General features: G+C 42.0%; 2 protein-coding genes across 4 annotated transcripts in view; one reads left to right on the forward strand and one right to left on the reverse strand.

The window, feature by feature from the left end:
* The window catches only part of FILIP1L (filamin A interacting protein 1 like), a 34,714-nt gene extending 25,449 nt beyond the window's left edge, over positions 1-9,265 (forward strand). Inside the window, exon 3 of the mRNA XM_048494462.1 lies at positions 8,933-9,265. Within this exon, the coding sequence (XP_048350419.1) occupies positions 8,933-9,121 (189 nt within the window). The 3' untranslated portion in view covers positions 9,122-9,265. The remainder of the gene's footprint in view (positions 1-8,932) is intronic.
* Positions 1-14,719, reverse strand: part of CMSS1 (cms1 ribosomal small subunit homolog) — a 232,130-nt gene that overhangs the window by 215,662 nt on the left and 1,749 nt on the right. The window lies entirely within an intron of this gene.

The raw sequence follows: 14,719 nt of genomic DNA on the forward strand, positions 1-14,719 counted from the left end.
ATGGGAACAAAAAGTCACAGTTCACAGGAAACAATGGAACAGTACAATTGCTTCTATACAATTCTAAGTTAAAATGGAACAAGATGGACAGTGACAATGCAGTCAGGTGACACACCATGAATGATCCATGACCCACTGCTTAAATTGGCGATGAACTAGAAAATCTTTTGGCTGTATTGTGGCACCAAAAAAATGATATGTAATTCCTTAGGAAGAAGTCTGGTGTCCATGTCTATTAACTTGCATATCACCAAGGAAAGACAAGGCAAGGTTTGGGAGCAGTGTGTTGGAACAAGCATGAAGAGACAAATACCAGTACCCTAAATATCCACTGATTTCCAGTTTGATTTGGAGAGGTCCATAGAACTCTGTTTAATCTGAGGTAAAAACTAAGGCCGTTTCTGCACGGCCAGGATGCGCCCCCACGCCGCCAAGAGTTCTGGCGGCGTGGGGGCGCAAGCCCATTCGCATTGCCGAGGCCGCAGACGGCTCCAAGACAGAGCCGCTGTTCGCTTCATCATGGCCGCTTCAGCGCCGCAGCTTATCGCCGCCCTCCGACCCTGGAGGTCGGAGGACAGTGTGGGCGGGCTGCAACGCCCCAGCAGGCCTTAATGGTGACACCGCGGAGTGGGCGGGACGGAGATGTTTTCCTCGGGCGGCTGGGTTCGACCGGGCATCGCTGGAAGATCGCTTTCCCCAACAACAACCCTTTAAAGGGAAAGTTGTGTTTAGGGCGCCTGAGGTCAGCCTGGGAGGGAAGCGCAGTCAGGTCGCCGCTGCTGCGTTGCAGCAGCGACGCCTGTGCGAACGGCGGCCTGGGGGCGGCGTTTTTAGCGCCCCCAGGCCGTCGTTAATGGGCCGTGCGGAAACAGCCTATGAAAGGCCAGGTAGAGCCAATTGTGATTGGAGGTATACACTGCAGACTTGGCAGCACAAAAGCACAGCTCTGCACTGTTAATGCTAGGCCCCAACTCTCCCTTATAATAGCTACAAATGTCTATACACTGAATAATTTATAGTGATTTGAAAACAACATATTGAAAAAGAAAGATATGTATGCCATCACAGTTCAAAAGAATAAAATGCCTCCACTTGCACTGGCAACTCTGCTTCCATGCCAAATACTATGTTAAAAACCTATCATAATATTACTGTAATGGGTTGGCAACAGATTATGCCAATTGCCCTTAAGGTTTTTCTACTTTTAACTTAAATATAGGGTTTCTTCCTAAATGCTTCAAATAGTAACCACATCCTATGAAATTAAGCAATTCTACTCAGAAGCCACACTAAATTAAACATCCTATAATACAAACCTGAGAAATTCATGACTCATCATCACTTTGGTCATAAAAGGACAATATGAGCAAATCAATCATTTCTCCATTATTTTCCTGCTAAATTTATTCTATAATTGAAACCAACAAAATCTAAGAATATGTATCTCATATTATGTGTCATTTGTGTAAGAACCACATTGTTAACCATATCAAAGATCCACATTTGGTTTACAAAAGTATCCAGCCAGATACCAATGATAAGTACAATGTAAGTCAGAAATGCCATGATTCTCAGGAACAACAAAACATGGTTGTGGTTGTCATGCTAGAGGAATTTCTGAGTTTGTGTATTCCTTCTCTGATTATGTACAGCTGGGAAATTAAATAGATACATCTTCTACTGGTACTAAACACTTCCCAAAGTAGGTGCCAACTCAATGCATTTGGAGATATTGCTCCAAAAACAAGCCATGGTAGCTTCCCACTTTATTGCCAAAAATAGAAGTACACAAAGCAAGATGGTCAGAAGATTATCTTAGTAACTGGGTCAGTTCATATGATATCAGGCCGTCCTTGAAGTTTCCCAGTCCCAGAATGCACAGGGCAGTTTGAATTGTGTCTGGAAATGGTTCAGTGGGCAATGTAAACTTTCCAGCACAGACAAAATACATGTCCTATAATTCAAGCCAGTCAGCAATCTTGTTACTGAATTTTGGACCAGCTAAAACTTCCAAACAATCCTAAAAGGTAAAGTTACATAGAAAATGCAAAAGTCTAATCAACATGCCATTACAGAGTTTCAAAGAGGGAATAAAAGAGAGAATTGGTGGTCAGGCCAGAATAAAATCAATATTGAACCCTAGACCCGTGATTCATACAATGCGGATCAGAACCCAAAGGGGACTTGTGACTCTTTCAGAAGCGAATCACAAGGCCAAAAAGGGAGTGGAAGAACAGAATGATCTAGCAGAACAGGTTCTGGGAGGCTTGATGGCAAAGTTTGGTTTACATCCATTTAACCTGTAAAAATTACCATGAAATACAGACGTGAGGGAGAAAGAAAGATTATCCAATTGGATACTGAAAAACATAATAAAATTAATTGTGGGTTCCACTTCAGAATGTTTAAGACCTACTGAATTATACCAATACAGCTGGACTTAGTCACAATTATGTATCACTAAAATAGTTACAGAGCTACATTTAGCTGTACTGAGATCCTAATACCTGCATTCCAGCAACCTACAGAAAAGAGTGTAAAAAGCATGAGAAAATATGAGGTTCTCTAGCTACCTGTAGGACAGTGGACAATCAATCAATAGCTACAGGATGAATGTGTTTGAGTGTCCTGAAGCCTGCTCAGAATGTACCAGTCTCGGTCCAAAAGGGCTGTCACTTAGAGGAGGGCAGGGAGCTGTTTCCATTAGCAGCAGAGGATAGCAAGGACGTAGGTGGGGAGGGAGTTATCGGGTTCAAACCCCCCCCCCCCATTACATGTCTGAAGCTCTGCCCCTGTTTGTGTTTTTTGTAATTTTTTTAGTATTTTTTGGTTTTTTGCCTGCAGGGCAAAAAACCTAGCAGCACCAGAAATTCAGGGTATCTTTAGGAGACTCTCCTGATGATACTACCCAGATTTGGTGAGGTTTGGTTCAGGGGGTCCAATGTTATGGACTCCCAAAAGTGGTGCCTCCATCCCCCATTGTTTTCAATGGGAGTTAATAGAAGATGGGGGCTACACATTTGAGGGTCCTTAACTTTGGCCCCCATGAACCAAACTTCACTAAACCACGATGGTATCATCAGAATAGTCTTCTTCTGATACCCCCAAGGTTTGGTGAAGTTTAGTTCAGGGGGTCCAAAGTTATGGACTACCAAAGGGGGTGCCCCATCCCCCATTGTTTCCAATGGGAGCTAATAGGAGATGGGGGCTACACCTTTGAGGGTCCATAACTTTGGACCCCCTCAACCAAACTTCACCAAACCTGGGTGGTATCATCAGGAGAGTCTCTTAAAGATACCCTGAAAGTTTGGTGCTGCTAGCTTAACAATGGCACCCCTGACAGCAGGCACCCTCCAAATTTCCCCAGATTCTACTTTTAAATCCACCCCTCTTGGCATGGATTTAAAGCTAAGGTCCCCAGTTTAAACATAGGAAGAACTTAAGCAAATAAAGAAGGAAAGTTCCCAAAGACCTCCAAGGCAGAGCTGAAATGTGAAAGTATTCCTTGAACACATACTATCCAAGAGAAACTGGAAGAATTCTGGAATTTGGAAAGCTCACAGAAAAAAACAAAATAAATCTTTAGGGCAGTGTTGCCATCTGCCTGGGGAGAAAACATCCTGTTCCATTAATATCAGCTTAATGGGATGTTATTTACCTCTGTCCCATTTACCCATTTCTAAACATTAAGCGTCTGTTAAAGGGACATGATATTTTATTCTTGGCATGTTAGAAACCCAAGGATTTTTTAAAATCATTATTAATAAACACAAAAATGATAGACTAAGGGCCTTGGCTCAATGGTATTTTACTTTAATTTACACCGTTTATCTGCTTTGCATACAGAAAGTAACAGGCCTAATCCCTGGCATCTCCAGTTAAAGGATCAGATAATGAGTGAGGTGAAAAAAATACCTAAAACCCTACAAATCATTGTCTTGTTCCTTGATAAACCAATGGTCTCTGGCTCAATATAAAGCAGCATTGGTGTAACTATTTTTCACAAGTTTCAATGTAAAACTTCAATGTAACACATTCCAAAAAACAATGAAAAGACCAAGGTATTTATTCCAGGTTTTCTCACATTCTACGCAACTTTCCTGTTGGCATACCTGGTGTTCTCTATAGCTGGCAGACAGCCTGAGGGCGAATCAGAATCAGCCAAGCTATACAAGGAGAAATTTTGTGCAGGAACTTCAAAGCAATGTGTGCAGCTTAATACTTAACAGGGTTAAGTGAGACAGAAATTATGCAATTATGCCCTCTGCTGTCCAATCCCTATAAACTGAACAACCCATAAACTGAAAAAATTCTTAACACTAGATTTTCCTTGTTAAAAATCTTCATTACATTCCCTCATGGGTTAAATTTTGAACAAGGAAAGGAATTTGGCATGTGTTAACTCATGGTATTGGCATGCAAAATTGCTGAAGTAAAAGTAAAAATTAATTAAAACAAACTCAAGGTTTGATTGTTTAAGTTACTTAAAGGTGCTGGTAGTCAGTAAACCTTACTGCCTATGGAAGAAAATACCCTGTTAAGGTGATATTCAACCACCTTGGGTTATTTATGTTTGCAGCCCAGAGGTGCCATCTGTATCTTCAGATAAGTAACAATGCTATTTTAGTAATCATATTCTTATGGAGACTTTTTACGTTCAAAGATTACTATTTGAGATTGAAGGGCTCTGTCTTTTACAACTACTTGAAAGTTAGAATTAATACCAAGTACAACAGGTAGTAAGTATTAAGAAGACCATAGAAGACCAGGACCCAGAGGGCAAAACAGAGGAATCATACCCTGTTTCCCGAAAAAATAAGACATCCTCTGAAAATAAGACGTAATAGAGGTTTTGCTCAAGTGCTAAATGTAAAGCATCCCCCGAAAGTAAGACGTAGCAAAGTTTTTGTTTGGAAGCATGTCTGTTGAACAGAACACCAAAGCATGCAGCTGTGGAGCGGAAAAATAAGACATCCCCTGAAAATAAGACATAGCGCATCTTTGGGAGCAAAAATTAATATAAGACACTGTCTTATTTTCAGGGAAACACGGTAGTTGGAAGAGACCACAAGGCCATTAAGTCCAACCCCTGCCATGCAGGAATACACGATCAAAGGCACCCTTGAGAGATGGTAATTCAGCCTCTGTTTAAAAACCTCCAAAGGAGACTCTATCACACTCCGAGGCAGCGTATTCCACTGTCGAACAGTCCTTACCATAAGGAAGTTCTTCCCTAATGTTTAGGTGGAATATGTTTTCCAGTACCTTGAATCCATTACTCCTTATCCTAGTCTCTGGAGCAGAAGGAAACTAGCTTGCTCTCTCGTCAATATGACATTACTTCAAATATTTAAACATGGCTATCATGTCACCTCATAACCTTCCCACCTCCAAAGTAAACATATACAGCTCCCCAAGTCCCTCCTCATAGGGCATGGATTCTTACCATTTTGGTTGCCCTCCTCTGGACCTGTTCCAGCTTGTCAATATCCTTTTTGAATTGCGGTGCCCAGAACTGGACACAGTATTCCAGGGGAGGTCTGACCAATGCAGAATAGAGAGGTACTATTATGTCCCTTGATCTAGAGACACTATACCCCAACTGATGCAGTCCAGAATTGCATTGGATTTCCTAGCTGCCGTATCACACTGCTGACCTTATGGTCTATTAAGACGCCTAGATCCCTTTCACTTGGATTGTTATCAAGCCAGGTGTCACCTATCCTATATCTCTGCATTTCTTTTTTTCTGCCTAACTGAAGTATCTTACATTTGTTGACGTTCATTTTGTTAGTTTTGGCCCTGCACTCTAATTTGTTCAGGTCGTTTTGAATTCTGACCCTAACCTCAGCCCTAATCTAGTGTCATCTGCAAATGTGATTAGAATGGCCTCTATTTCATTATCCAAGTCATTGATAAAAATATAGAATAGCACTGGGCACAGGACAGAACCCTGTAGCACCCCACTAGTCATTTCTCTCCAGAAGAGAAGCCATTGGAGAGCACCATTTGTGTTCAGTCAGTCAACCAATTACGAATCCATTGAGCAGTAGAATTGTCTAGCCCAGGGGTAGGGAACCTTTAACACTCAAAGAGCCATTTGGACCCATTTTCCACGGGAAAAGAAAACACTTGGAGCCGCAAATAATTTTTGACATTTAAAATAAAGATAACACTGTATATATTGGGGTTTTTTTACCTTTTACTCTGCTCATTCTGAGAAGTGCATGGATGCGCCCGCCCTGCTGCCTGCAGGGCAGGCAAGGATGGGGCCAGCGGCTCAGCCTCGCCGGCCGCCAGGAAAGCGCCCGCCCGCTCCAATGGGGCAGGCGAGAGGGGAAGCCCGCGGCATGGCCCAGCTGCCTGCGGGCAGTTGGTGCGCCCGCCATGCTGCCTGCAGGGTGGGCAAGGATGGGGCCAGCGGCTTGGCTCGTGGAGCCGCAGTGCAAGGGCAGAAGAGCCGCATGCGGCTCTCGAGCCGCAGATTCCCTACCCCTGGTCTAGCCCACATTTTATCTTATCAAAGGCCTTACTATAATCAGGTATGCTATGTCCATGGTATTCCCTGTGTCTAGCAAGCTTTTCACTCTATCAAAAAAAGAGATAACATTAGTCTGGCATGACTTGTGTTTGAAAAACCCATGTTGACTTTTTGTGATCACAGTATTCCCTTTTAAGTGCTTACAGACTGTCTGTTTAATGATCTGCTCTAGAATCTTTCCTGGTATTGATGTCAACAGCAGTGGCGTAGCATCAAGGGGACTGTGGGGAGGTGCGCGACACACAGGGGGCTGTGGGGAGGTGCGCCTTTGCAGGGGCATGATGAGGGCATTCTGGGGGTATTTCTGGGGCGGACGTGGGCATGGCAGGGCCGCAGGTTGCACGCGTGCCCCAGGACCAGTTCCCCCTCGCTCCATCCCTGGTCAACGGTGAACTTGATGGAGTAGTGATACCGCAGTTATGTATGCTCAGTTAACAAAAGAGGACATTGCTCAGCATTAGCGCCCTTGTTTTACATACAGAAGGTCTAAGGATAAGTCCCTGACATTCCAGTTCAGAGGATCTCAGACAGAAGATGTCAGCAATGACTTTCTCACCCTGGGGAGCAGCTTGCTAGCTGCAATAGACAATACTGAGCTAAATGAACCAGTGGTCTGCTGACATATAAAACCTCTTATTTTATGTTCCATCACAATCTCCAGGATCAACCAGAAACTCCCTTTTTCATTGTCTTGGGGATAGTGTTAGAGGCTAGGGCTGAAGAGGCAAGAGATAAGATTATTTACTGCTGCTTTTTCATTTTCTGCTAGCACGCTCATCACATGCCTCCTATAAGCATCAGTATAGCAAAAAGATAGATCTCTCTTCTAACCCAAAGATAATAACTGATCCAACTACATACCCAACTCAAGAAAGAGCTGGTACTGACGACTGCCATGTCAGGCTTCACTTGAGCCAAGAAATCAGACAAACAAATATCACAGTTTATTATTGTCTCCTAGCAGGTATCTTTCCCAGCACAGACTCTTTAAAATGACATTTCTATCTCTATGCAGATTAATACTTTTCCCAATTATTCTAATTTTACAGATGATGAAAAACCTATAGATCAAACCACTTACTGTAATTGTAGATGGACAAATAACAGAAATGGTGCTTCTGCTTAAACTATTTTCTCCAGGAATACAGAAGTCCAACTACAGAAATACACTATTCTAAGGTAGCACTAGTGGCTAAAGAAACAAATAAAATTGCTGTCCTTGAAAGTAAACTTTACAACACTTTTTTAAAAGTACTTTGGCACAGTTCTCCTTGGTTCACGATAAGCTTTGCAACAGGACATTGACAGCCATTTTAAAAACATGTTTTTGGACCTGAATATTTCCTATAAACTATTGAACTAGGATGCTACTTATAGACAAAAAAGTGATAAGGTTTTTTTCTGACTCATCTTTTCCAACTCATGCTTCGGTATTTCCAAGTACTTTTCCTTAAGAAAACAGAGTTAAAACAATATCACACAAGTAATAAACGTTTCAGGCCATTTTGTGGTGAAATTCAGTAGAGAACAGTAAAGGACAGGACTCCCAACAGATGGAATCAATAGTTCACTAATTCCAGTATATAGATTCCAGTGTTGTTCGCCTGGCATCAGGAGACAACCATGAAGAACAACTTGGATGCAATGTAATTTTGATCATTTGTTTAAACATCATCTTGTATGTCAGTTGCCTAGCAGATTAGCAAGTTAGCAGTTTTTTTCACAAATAGTTTTTCTTGCTATCCCCAATCAAGAGCAAATTGCTTAAAATGGTTCGGGAACAACATATTTGAAGGATTGCATACTTCATTATGAACCTATCTGACAACTACACTCATCTTCAGACGTCCTGCTTTGGGTGCCTATGTATTCTGAAATTCTGAAGGTAAAGCGGGTAGCATACCAGGAGAAGGCCTTCTCAGTCAGAACACCAAAGCTCTGGAACTCTCTCCACACAGAGATTCATTGGTTGCCATCTTCTGCCAGTGGTGAAGACTTGTTTGTTTCGTTTGTGACTGACTTCCTTTCCAAACTAATATTTTAATTACTACTTTTAAATACTGCCCTGTACATATTTCAACTGCTGTTTGAATGATGTGCATTTGGGGGTGATCAATTTTAGTGGTTTCATAATGTGACTTTATCATGTAGGTTTTAAATTGCTAGCTGCTTCAGTGACTCTTGTGAGGATAGAAAGGTAGGATATAAATTTCGTAAATAAATAAAGAATACGTGTTAGGATCTATATAATAGAATTAACTAATTTTATCTTTTGAATTACTGTCTTTTTTTCTGCTCTGTGATGTTGCTCTTCTGCTATATTTTGCTTTGCTGTGTAAATTAGTGGGCATAATAATCCCAACCCCTTCTCCTTGTTTAATTTATTCCAAGATTGCTGATGTCTTCCGTCAAGCAATTCCTACTCGAATTCCTAAATCAAAGGCTACGACTGCAACTGTGGTACCAGTGAAGATACCTACTGGACAACACAATACACCACCCCAGAACAGTAAGGATGGAAAACTGCACATTACAAGAACAATACCCAATGCTGTCACTCAAAATGGTGGAAAAACATAGATGACGGCTCAATGAATTACAAGTAATAGAACTTCTAATGCAGGCACATCGTAGAAATTTCTTGCAAAACCTGTGAAACTCCATTGATAGGTAGAAAATATGATCACACTGGAACAATAAAGGCATGATTCTGTTATCCTCCAACCGATATAGTCTTGACTAATTCAGCTGCTCCACACTGTGATTGGTACACAGTTAAGGGCCAACAGTTTATCTCTTGTATTGTCGAAGGCTTTCACGGCCAGAATCACTGGGGTGCTGTGTGGTTTCCAGGCTGTATGGCCGTGGTCTAGCAGCATTCTCTCCTGACGTTTCGCCTGCATCTGTGGCTGGAATCAGATCCTCTGAAGGTGCCAGGCACAGATGCAGGCGAAATGTCAGGAGAGAATGCTGCTAGAACACGGCCATACAGCCTGGAAACCACACAGCACCCCAGTTTATCTCTTAGTACAGATTGGGAAATAAGATTGCAAAGGAGTTACATCTTCCCTCACACAATGGTGAGACTATGTCTGGGTATGTAGGGTCTACTACCAATTAACCTATAATGTATAAATGTAGTGTTAAGAGCAGGTGGACTCTAATCTTAAGAACCAAGTTTGATTTCCCACTCCTACACATGAAGCCTGCCAGGTGACCTTGGGCTAGTCATAGCTCCCTCAGAACTCTCTCAGCCCCACCTACCTCACAAGGTGTCTGTTGTGGGGAGAGGAAGAGAAAGCACTTGTAAGCTGCTTTGAGACTCCTTGCCGATGAGAAAAACAAGGTAGAAATCCAAACCCTGCTTCTTCTATGACAAAAAGGCAGAATTCTATAGATTTACATTGTAGGATTTTGTTCTGGTGCTCTGGCTTATATTTTAAGATAATTATTTTAATGTTTGGTAAAGCAAATCATAAAGATAATTAAATAAAACTTTAGATTTGACCAAGGTGGAAGCAACACTGCAAGGTCGAAAAAAGAGAAGATAACTGATATACTATAAACATTTATTTTGCCACATGCTAAATTTTGTTGTATATCAGGCAAGCAGATTTGTCACTAACCTGGGATGACAGCAGCTGATATCAACCTGCTTGCCTGTTCCTCCTCAACTCACTCACATTGCCACAGCAACATTTGCAAAATTTGGACTGCCAGATAACACGGTGCTATCCATGGAAGGAGAGATGTAGTATGATGGTGACCCACGTTCATCGTTTTTCCCTTCTAGCCTTAAAGGGCCAGTACATGTTTAAACTAGAAGGGAAATCAACACAGAAAACCATCTACTGTGTTTCTTTAGAAGGTGGGTTCGGTTTCATACAAACATGCTTTCAGTACAAGAAAAGGGGAGATATATGAGTTTAACATTCTCACAGTGCTGCAAAGAAAACATAAGAAAATGCTGGAGGCCTCTAGCCTCTGGTTCTCTCATTCGCCATTAAAAAGAAGTGTTCAAATGCAGCAGTGTAACCAAGGTGGAAATATCATCATATGCTATATGATGGTAATGGGTGATTGTCTACAAAATGCTTATTTTCCGCATGCTATGTACTGTAAAAGCTGATATGTTGTGTATTTAATTATTGCCATGTACTTTGTGAGTCAAAAATGACAGGTTAAGAAAATATTTTTTTAATTAAAATTATTTTGAAATCAACTTGTGCATAAAAAACAAGGCATTGAGCAGTAAACTCTTTTATTACTTGTGTGTGAGAGTAATATAAAACACAGAAGAACATTCCTAAGGTGCCATCCGAGGGAGAAAAGTACTGCTTTTGAAACAATATGGTGAAAAGCAAAATATGAAAAATAAAGGGTGAAAAAACTACAAAAGCATACTAAATAGTTTTTGTTATTGGAATTGAGTCTCTCCGAATTAAACGGTGACCAGAAAGAAGCATTCTAAGACTGGAGCAGAAGCTATTTCTAAAGAATGTATGTGTGAGATTAAATCAGGGTACCTCTTAAAAAAAAAAAACCCCAAACCACAGTGCAATATCAACAGTGCCTCTGGCTCAAGAGCTCTCCTTGGATCCAGATAGAAGTTGAGAAGGTTCAGCAAGCATTGTTTGTCATGGCAATCCCTTCTCCCATGCAGATGGGCCCAGCAACCTCCAAGGCTTGCCTCTGTTACGTGGGCCAAGAAATAGCTTAGCAAGCCAAGCAAAATGGTCTGGCATGCTCCTGTTCAGTTCATATATTAGGAACTGCCCACCCCTGTATTATTTTGACAAGGCACGTTCCCTTACACCAAATCTGTGCAGTTTATTATGGATGCAATAATAAAGTTTAGATAGCGTTTGTACTGCCTTGTAAATCAGCAGCTGGCATGAACACCAGTTGCTATGTCACTTAGAAAGGCCTAAAAAGGGCAAAGGCAAAAAAGGCAAAGCTTAGAATCTCTAGACAGGATGCTGAACATTTAATTCTGTCACAATACAAGAGAGCTGAGCTCATATATTGTGAGCCCAAATTAGTCCTAATCTAGATAATTTTATGGGCTCACCCAGAAGATCCAGAGTATAGACTCATCCAGAAGATCAAACAATACAGTCCCACTTAATTTCTAACCTTTGGACAACACCTAGTAGAGAAAAGTATGATAAAACGGTTCACATAAAGGGGGAGGATCATTTGGAGAACCATGCCAAGACTTGCTCTTCTGAAACAAAAACACATCAGGGCAAAGGGCTGCTTCAGCAATGTAGAGGAGCAGCCCATCAGCTTCAAGTAACTAAATAAAGGACATAAAATCAAAAGTTTAACAAAATGGCAATCCATTTCTCTGCTTCCCAAGCACTGGGTACTTCTTAAAATCCCAGACAACTGCTTCTGTTGAAAGTGGTATAGTAGGCCATCACTCAGCATTTGAAGAATTTTAATTTCAGATAGGTAGCTGTAGTAATGAAGTATAACATGAATCCAATGGCACCTAAAGACTACCCAAGTTTATTCCAGCATGAAACGTTTTTTGGCTGCAACTCACAAAAGCTTATGCTAGAATAAAACTGAGTAGTTTTTAGAATACTACTGGACTTCTGAAATATTTTAAAACATACTTACTATAACTTAGGCTCAGGATATAGTAGTATCAATAGCTTAAATAAGCCCGACAGACCCAAGATTGTCAGCACTTCTAAGCTAAGAGAGTTGATCATATCGGTAGTTAATACTTGGATGAAAGACCACCAAAGAAGACCAGACTTGCTATGCAGAGAACAGCAATGATAAACACTTCTGCTCATCTCTTGCCTTGAAAATCCCATGGTGCTGAGGTCCCAATGAGTTGGATGTATCTACAAAATGTCTGCAACACCCATTTAACTATATCACTCTACTGCAACAGAAAACTGTAGGTCCCAAGTACAAAACAGAACACCTAAATTCTGCACAACCTTGAGAATGGATGGAATGCGCATAACAAGTGAATAACATCAAATATTGGGGGAGGGAGCAGCTTGGAAATACCTTCCTAGCGGGGGAAGTTGGGGACCCATACACACAGAGTCTATTATGAACCAAACCTGAAATCGCCTCTGACAATTGCTTCTGACTCACAATAGGCTTGGAACAGGGTCCCCCATCTATTTCCACCCATATTTCCCAAGTAATTATGGAAGGGAGTCACACTGAAAAGGTACCATTAAATGCATATTTCACCCCTGGCTGAGGGATTAGTAGTTTCTACACATCCTGACACCCTAGTACTGTAGGGTGAATTCTTGGCACTCAGATAAAGCAGGACTGGCTATTCTCACTCAGTTCTTCCAGCATGGCCAATTGGCCATGCTGGAAGGGGCTGATGGGAATTGTAGTCCATAGCATCTGGAGTGCCAAAGGTTCACCACCACTGCCATAGTACCATCATCAGTACTGGTTTATTTATTTCATTTTTAGCCAATCTTTCTGACACAAATTCAAGGTGGATCACAACATAGAAAAAAAAATCAGCATAAAACACTGAATAACCAGGGCAGTAGGACTAGGGTTACAGGCCTGGAAAACAATGCAGACAACCAACCAACAGAAAAACTCTTCAGCAGAAATGTCAAACATGTGGCCCAGCAAGTTGGACACAATCCCTTGAGAGGGCTTATCTAGCCCATGAGCCCAACAGAGCCTCCCCCCACCCCCAATCTGGGCTAGAGAGACCTCGGAGAGCTTGCCAGTCCAGGGAATTCCTCCCTCCAATCTAGCCTGGCTATCCAGTTGCAGGCTCGACAATCTGAACAGCTGCCTTCCCCATCTGATGCTGGCAAGCCCGCTGTGGAATCGCCAGTCCAGACCTCCTCCCACCTGCTCCCCATCTGCCCAATCCAGGCACCCATTCCCTCTGCTCTCCATTTGCCCAGACTCTCCCCTGCCAGCCAAGGTAGCCACTCCCCCTTGCCAATCTAGACTAGTGAGGCTGCCGTGGACTCGCCAATCCAGGCACGCATCCACCCGCTAACAGCCAAGGTCCTCCCCAGAGTATCCTCTAAGGCAAGACAGCTTACTGCGAAAAGTGGGTTAAAAAGGCAGGAGACAATGCAATAAAATAAACAATCCTGTTCACTTACAAACATGACTTCCTGTGCTCTTACACTATTTTGTTGTTCTAATTCCTCTATCAAAATGCTCTGTTCTGTTTTACACATTCTGTGAAAGGAGAGGTGTAAGTCCTTTGTTTGTCTTTCAGGCTCTCAATAACTTTCCTGGTGCAAGGATCCATGAGAGATGTAGTGAGGAGAAATCTTCCAAGCTCTGTTCGCTCCCAATTAGGGTCACAGGAAACATATTCATCAACTTGAAACAGAACCAAGCATAAGCAAGTTTAATTTGGGACAGAGACTCAGCAAAGTCAACTCGTTTCAGCCAATCCCAATGAGGGACCCAACCTATCTCTTGTAGTAATCAAAACATTAATGGCCTTAAAAGAAGTTTGTCCAACACTGCCCCATTTGAGAAACACTAAACATTCATAATGCCTCAGAGATTGTACTTTTGGGACATAGGTTATGTTTACCATTTATCGGCTTTGAAAGGACAACCTCCTGGCTGTGGATTCCTTGCAAGCCACACTTGCATCCATGCCAGTGGGAGAAATTGGGGTGGAGGGAGAAAGAGAGAGAGAAAAGAATCTCCACAATACATCAATGGTATGCCTAAATTTACACCCATATGAGTCCTGGAATGCAATTTCTGCCCCTTTGTCCCACTTCCGAAGCTCTGGGGAGTGCCAGACAATGGCTCGGCAATCCTAGCATACGTATAAAAAGGAAAAGCACCATGTAATTACTGACCCATGGGGTGACATCACATCACAATATTTATTAGCCAGACCATCATTTGCTGTTGCCTTTTCCAGTCATCTACACTTTACCCTCAGCAAGCTCATTTTACCAACCTCAGAAAGATGGAAGGCTGAGTCAACCTTGAGACAGCTACCTGAACCAACTTCTGTCAGGACTGAACTCAGATCGTAAGCAAAGCTTGGACTGCACATGTGTACCACAAGCTTAAAACTGTTGAATATATCTCCATCTTCTCAAGAAGGCTTGGGAAAGGATTCCTCAGAAAGGTAGGGGAAATCTGAGGTTTTGTTAATACCGTATAATCAGCACCTTCAGAAAA

Source organism: Sphaerodactylus townsendi, linkage group LG04, assembly GCF_021028975.2.
Source record: "Sphaerodactylus townsendi isolate TG3544 linkage group LG04, MPM_Stown_v2.3, whole genome shotgun sequence".
Classification (NCBI taxonomy): domain Eukaryota; kingdom Metazoa; phylum Chordata; class Lepidosauria; order Squamata; family Sphaerodactylidae; genus Sphaerodactylus; species Sphaerodactylus townsendi.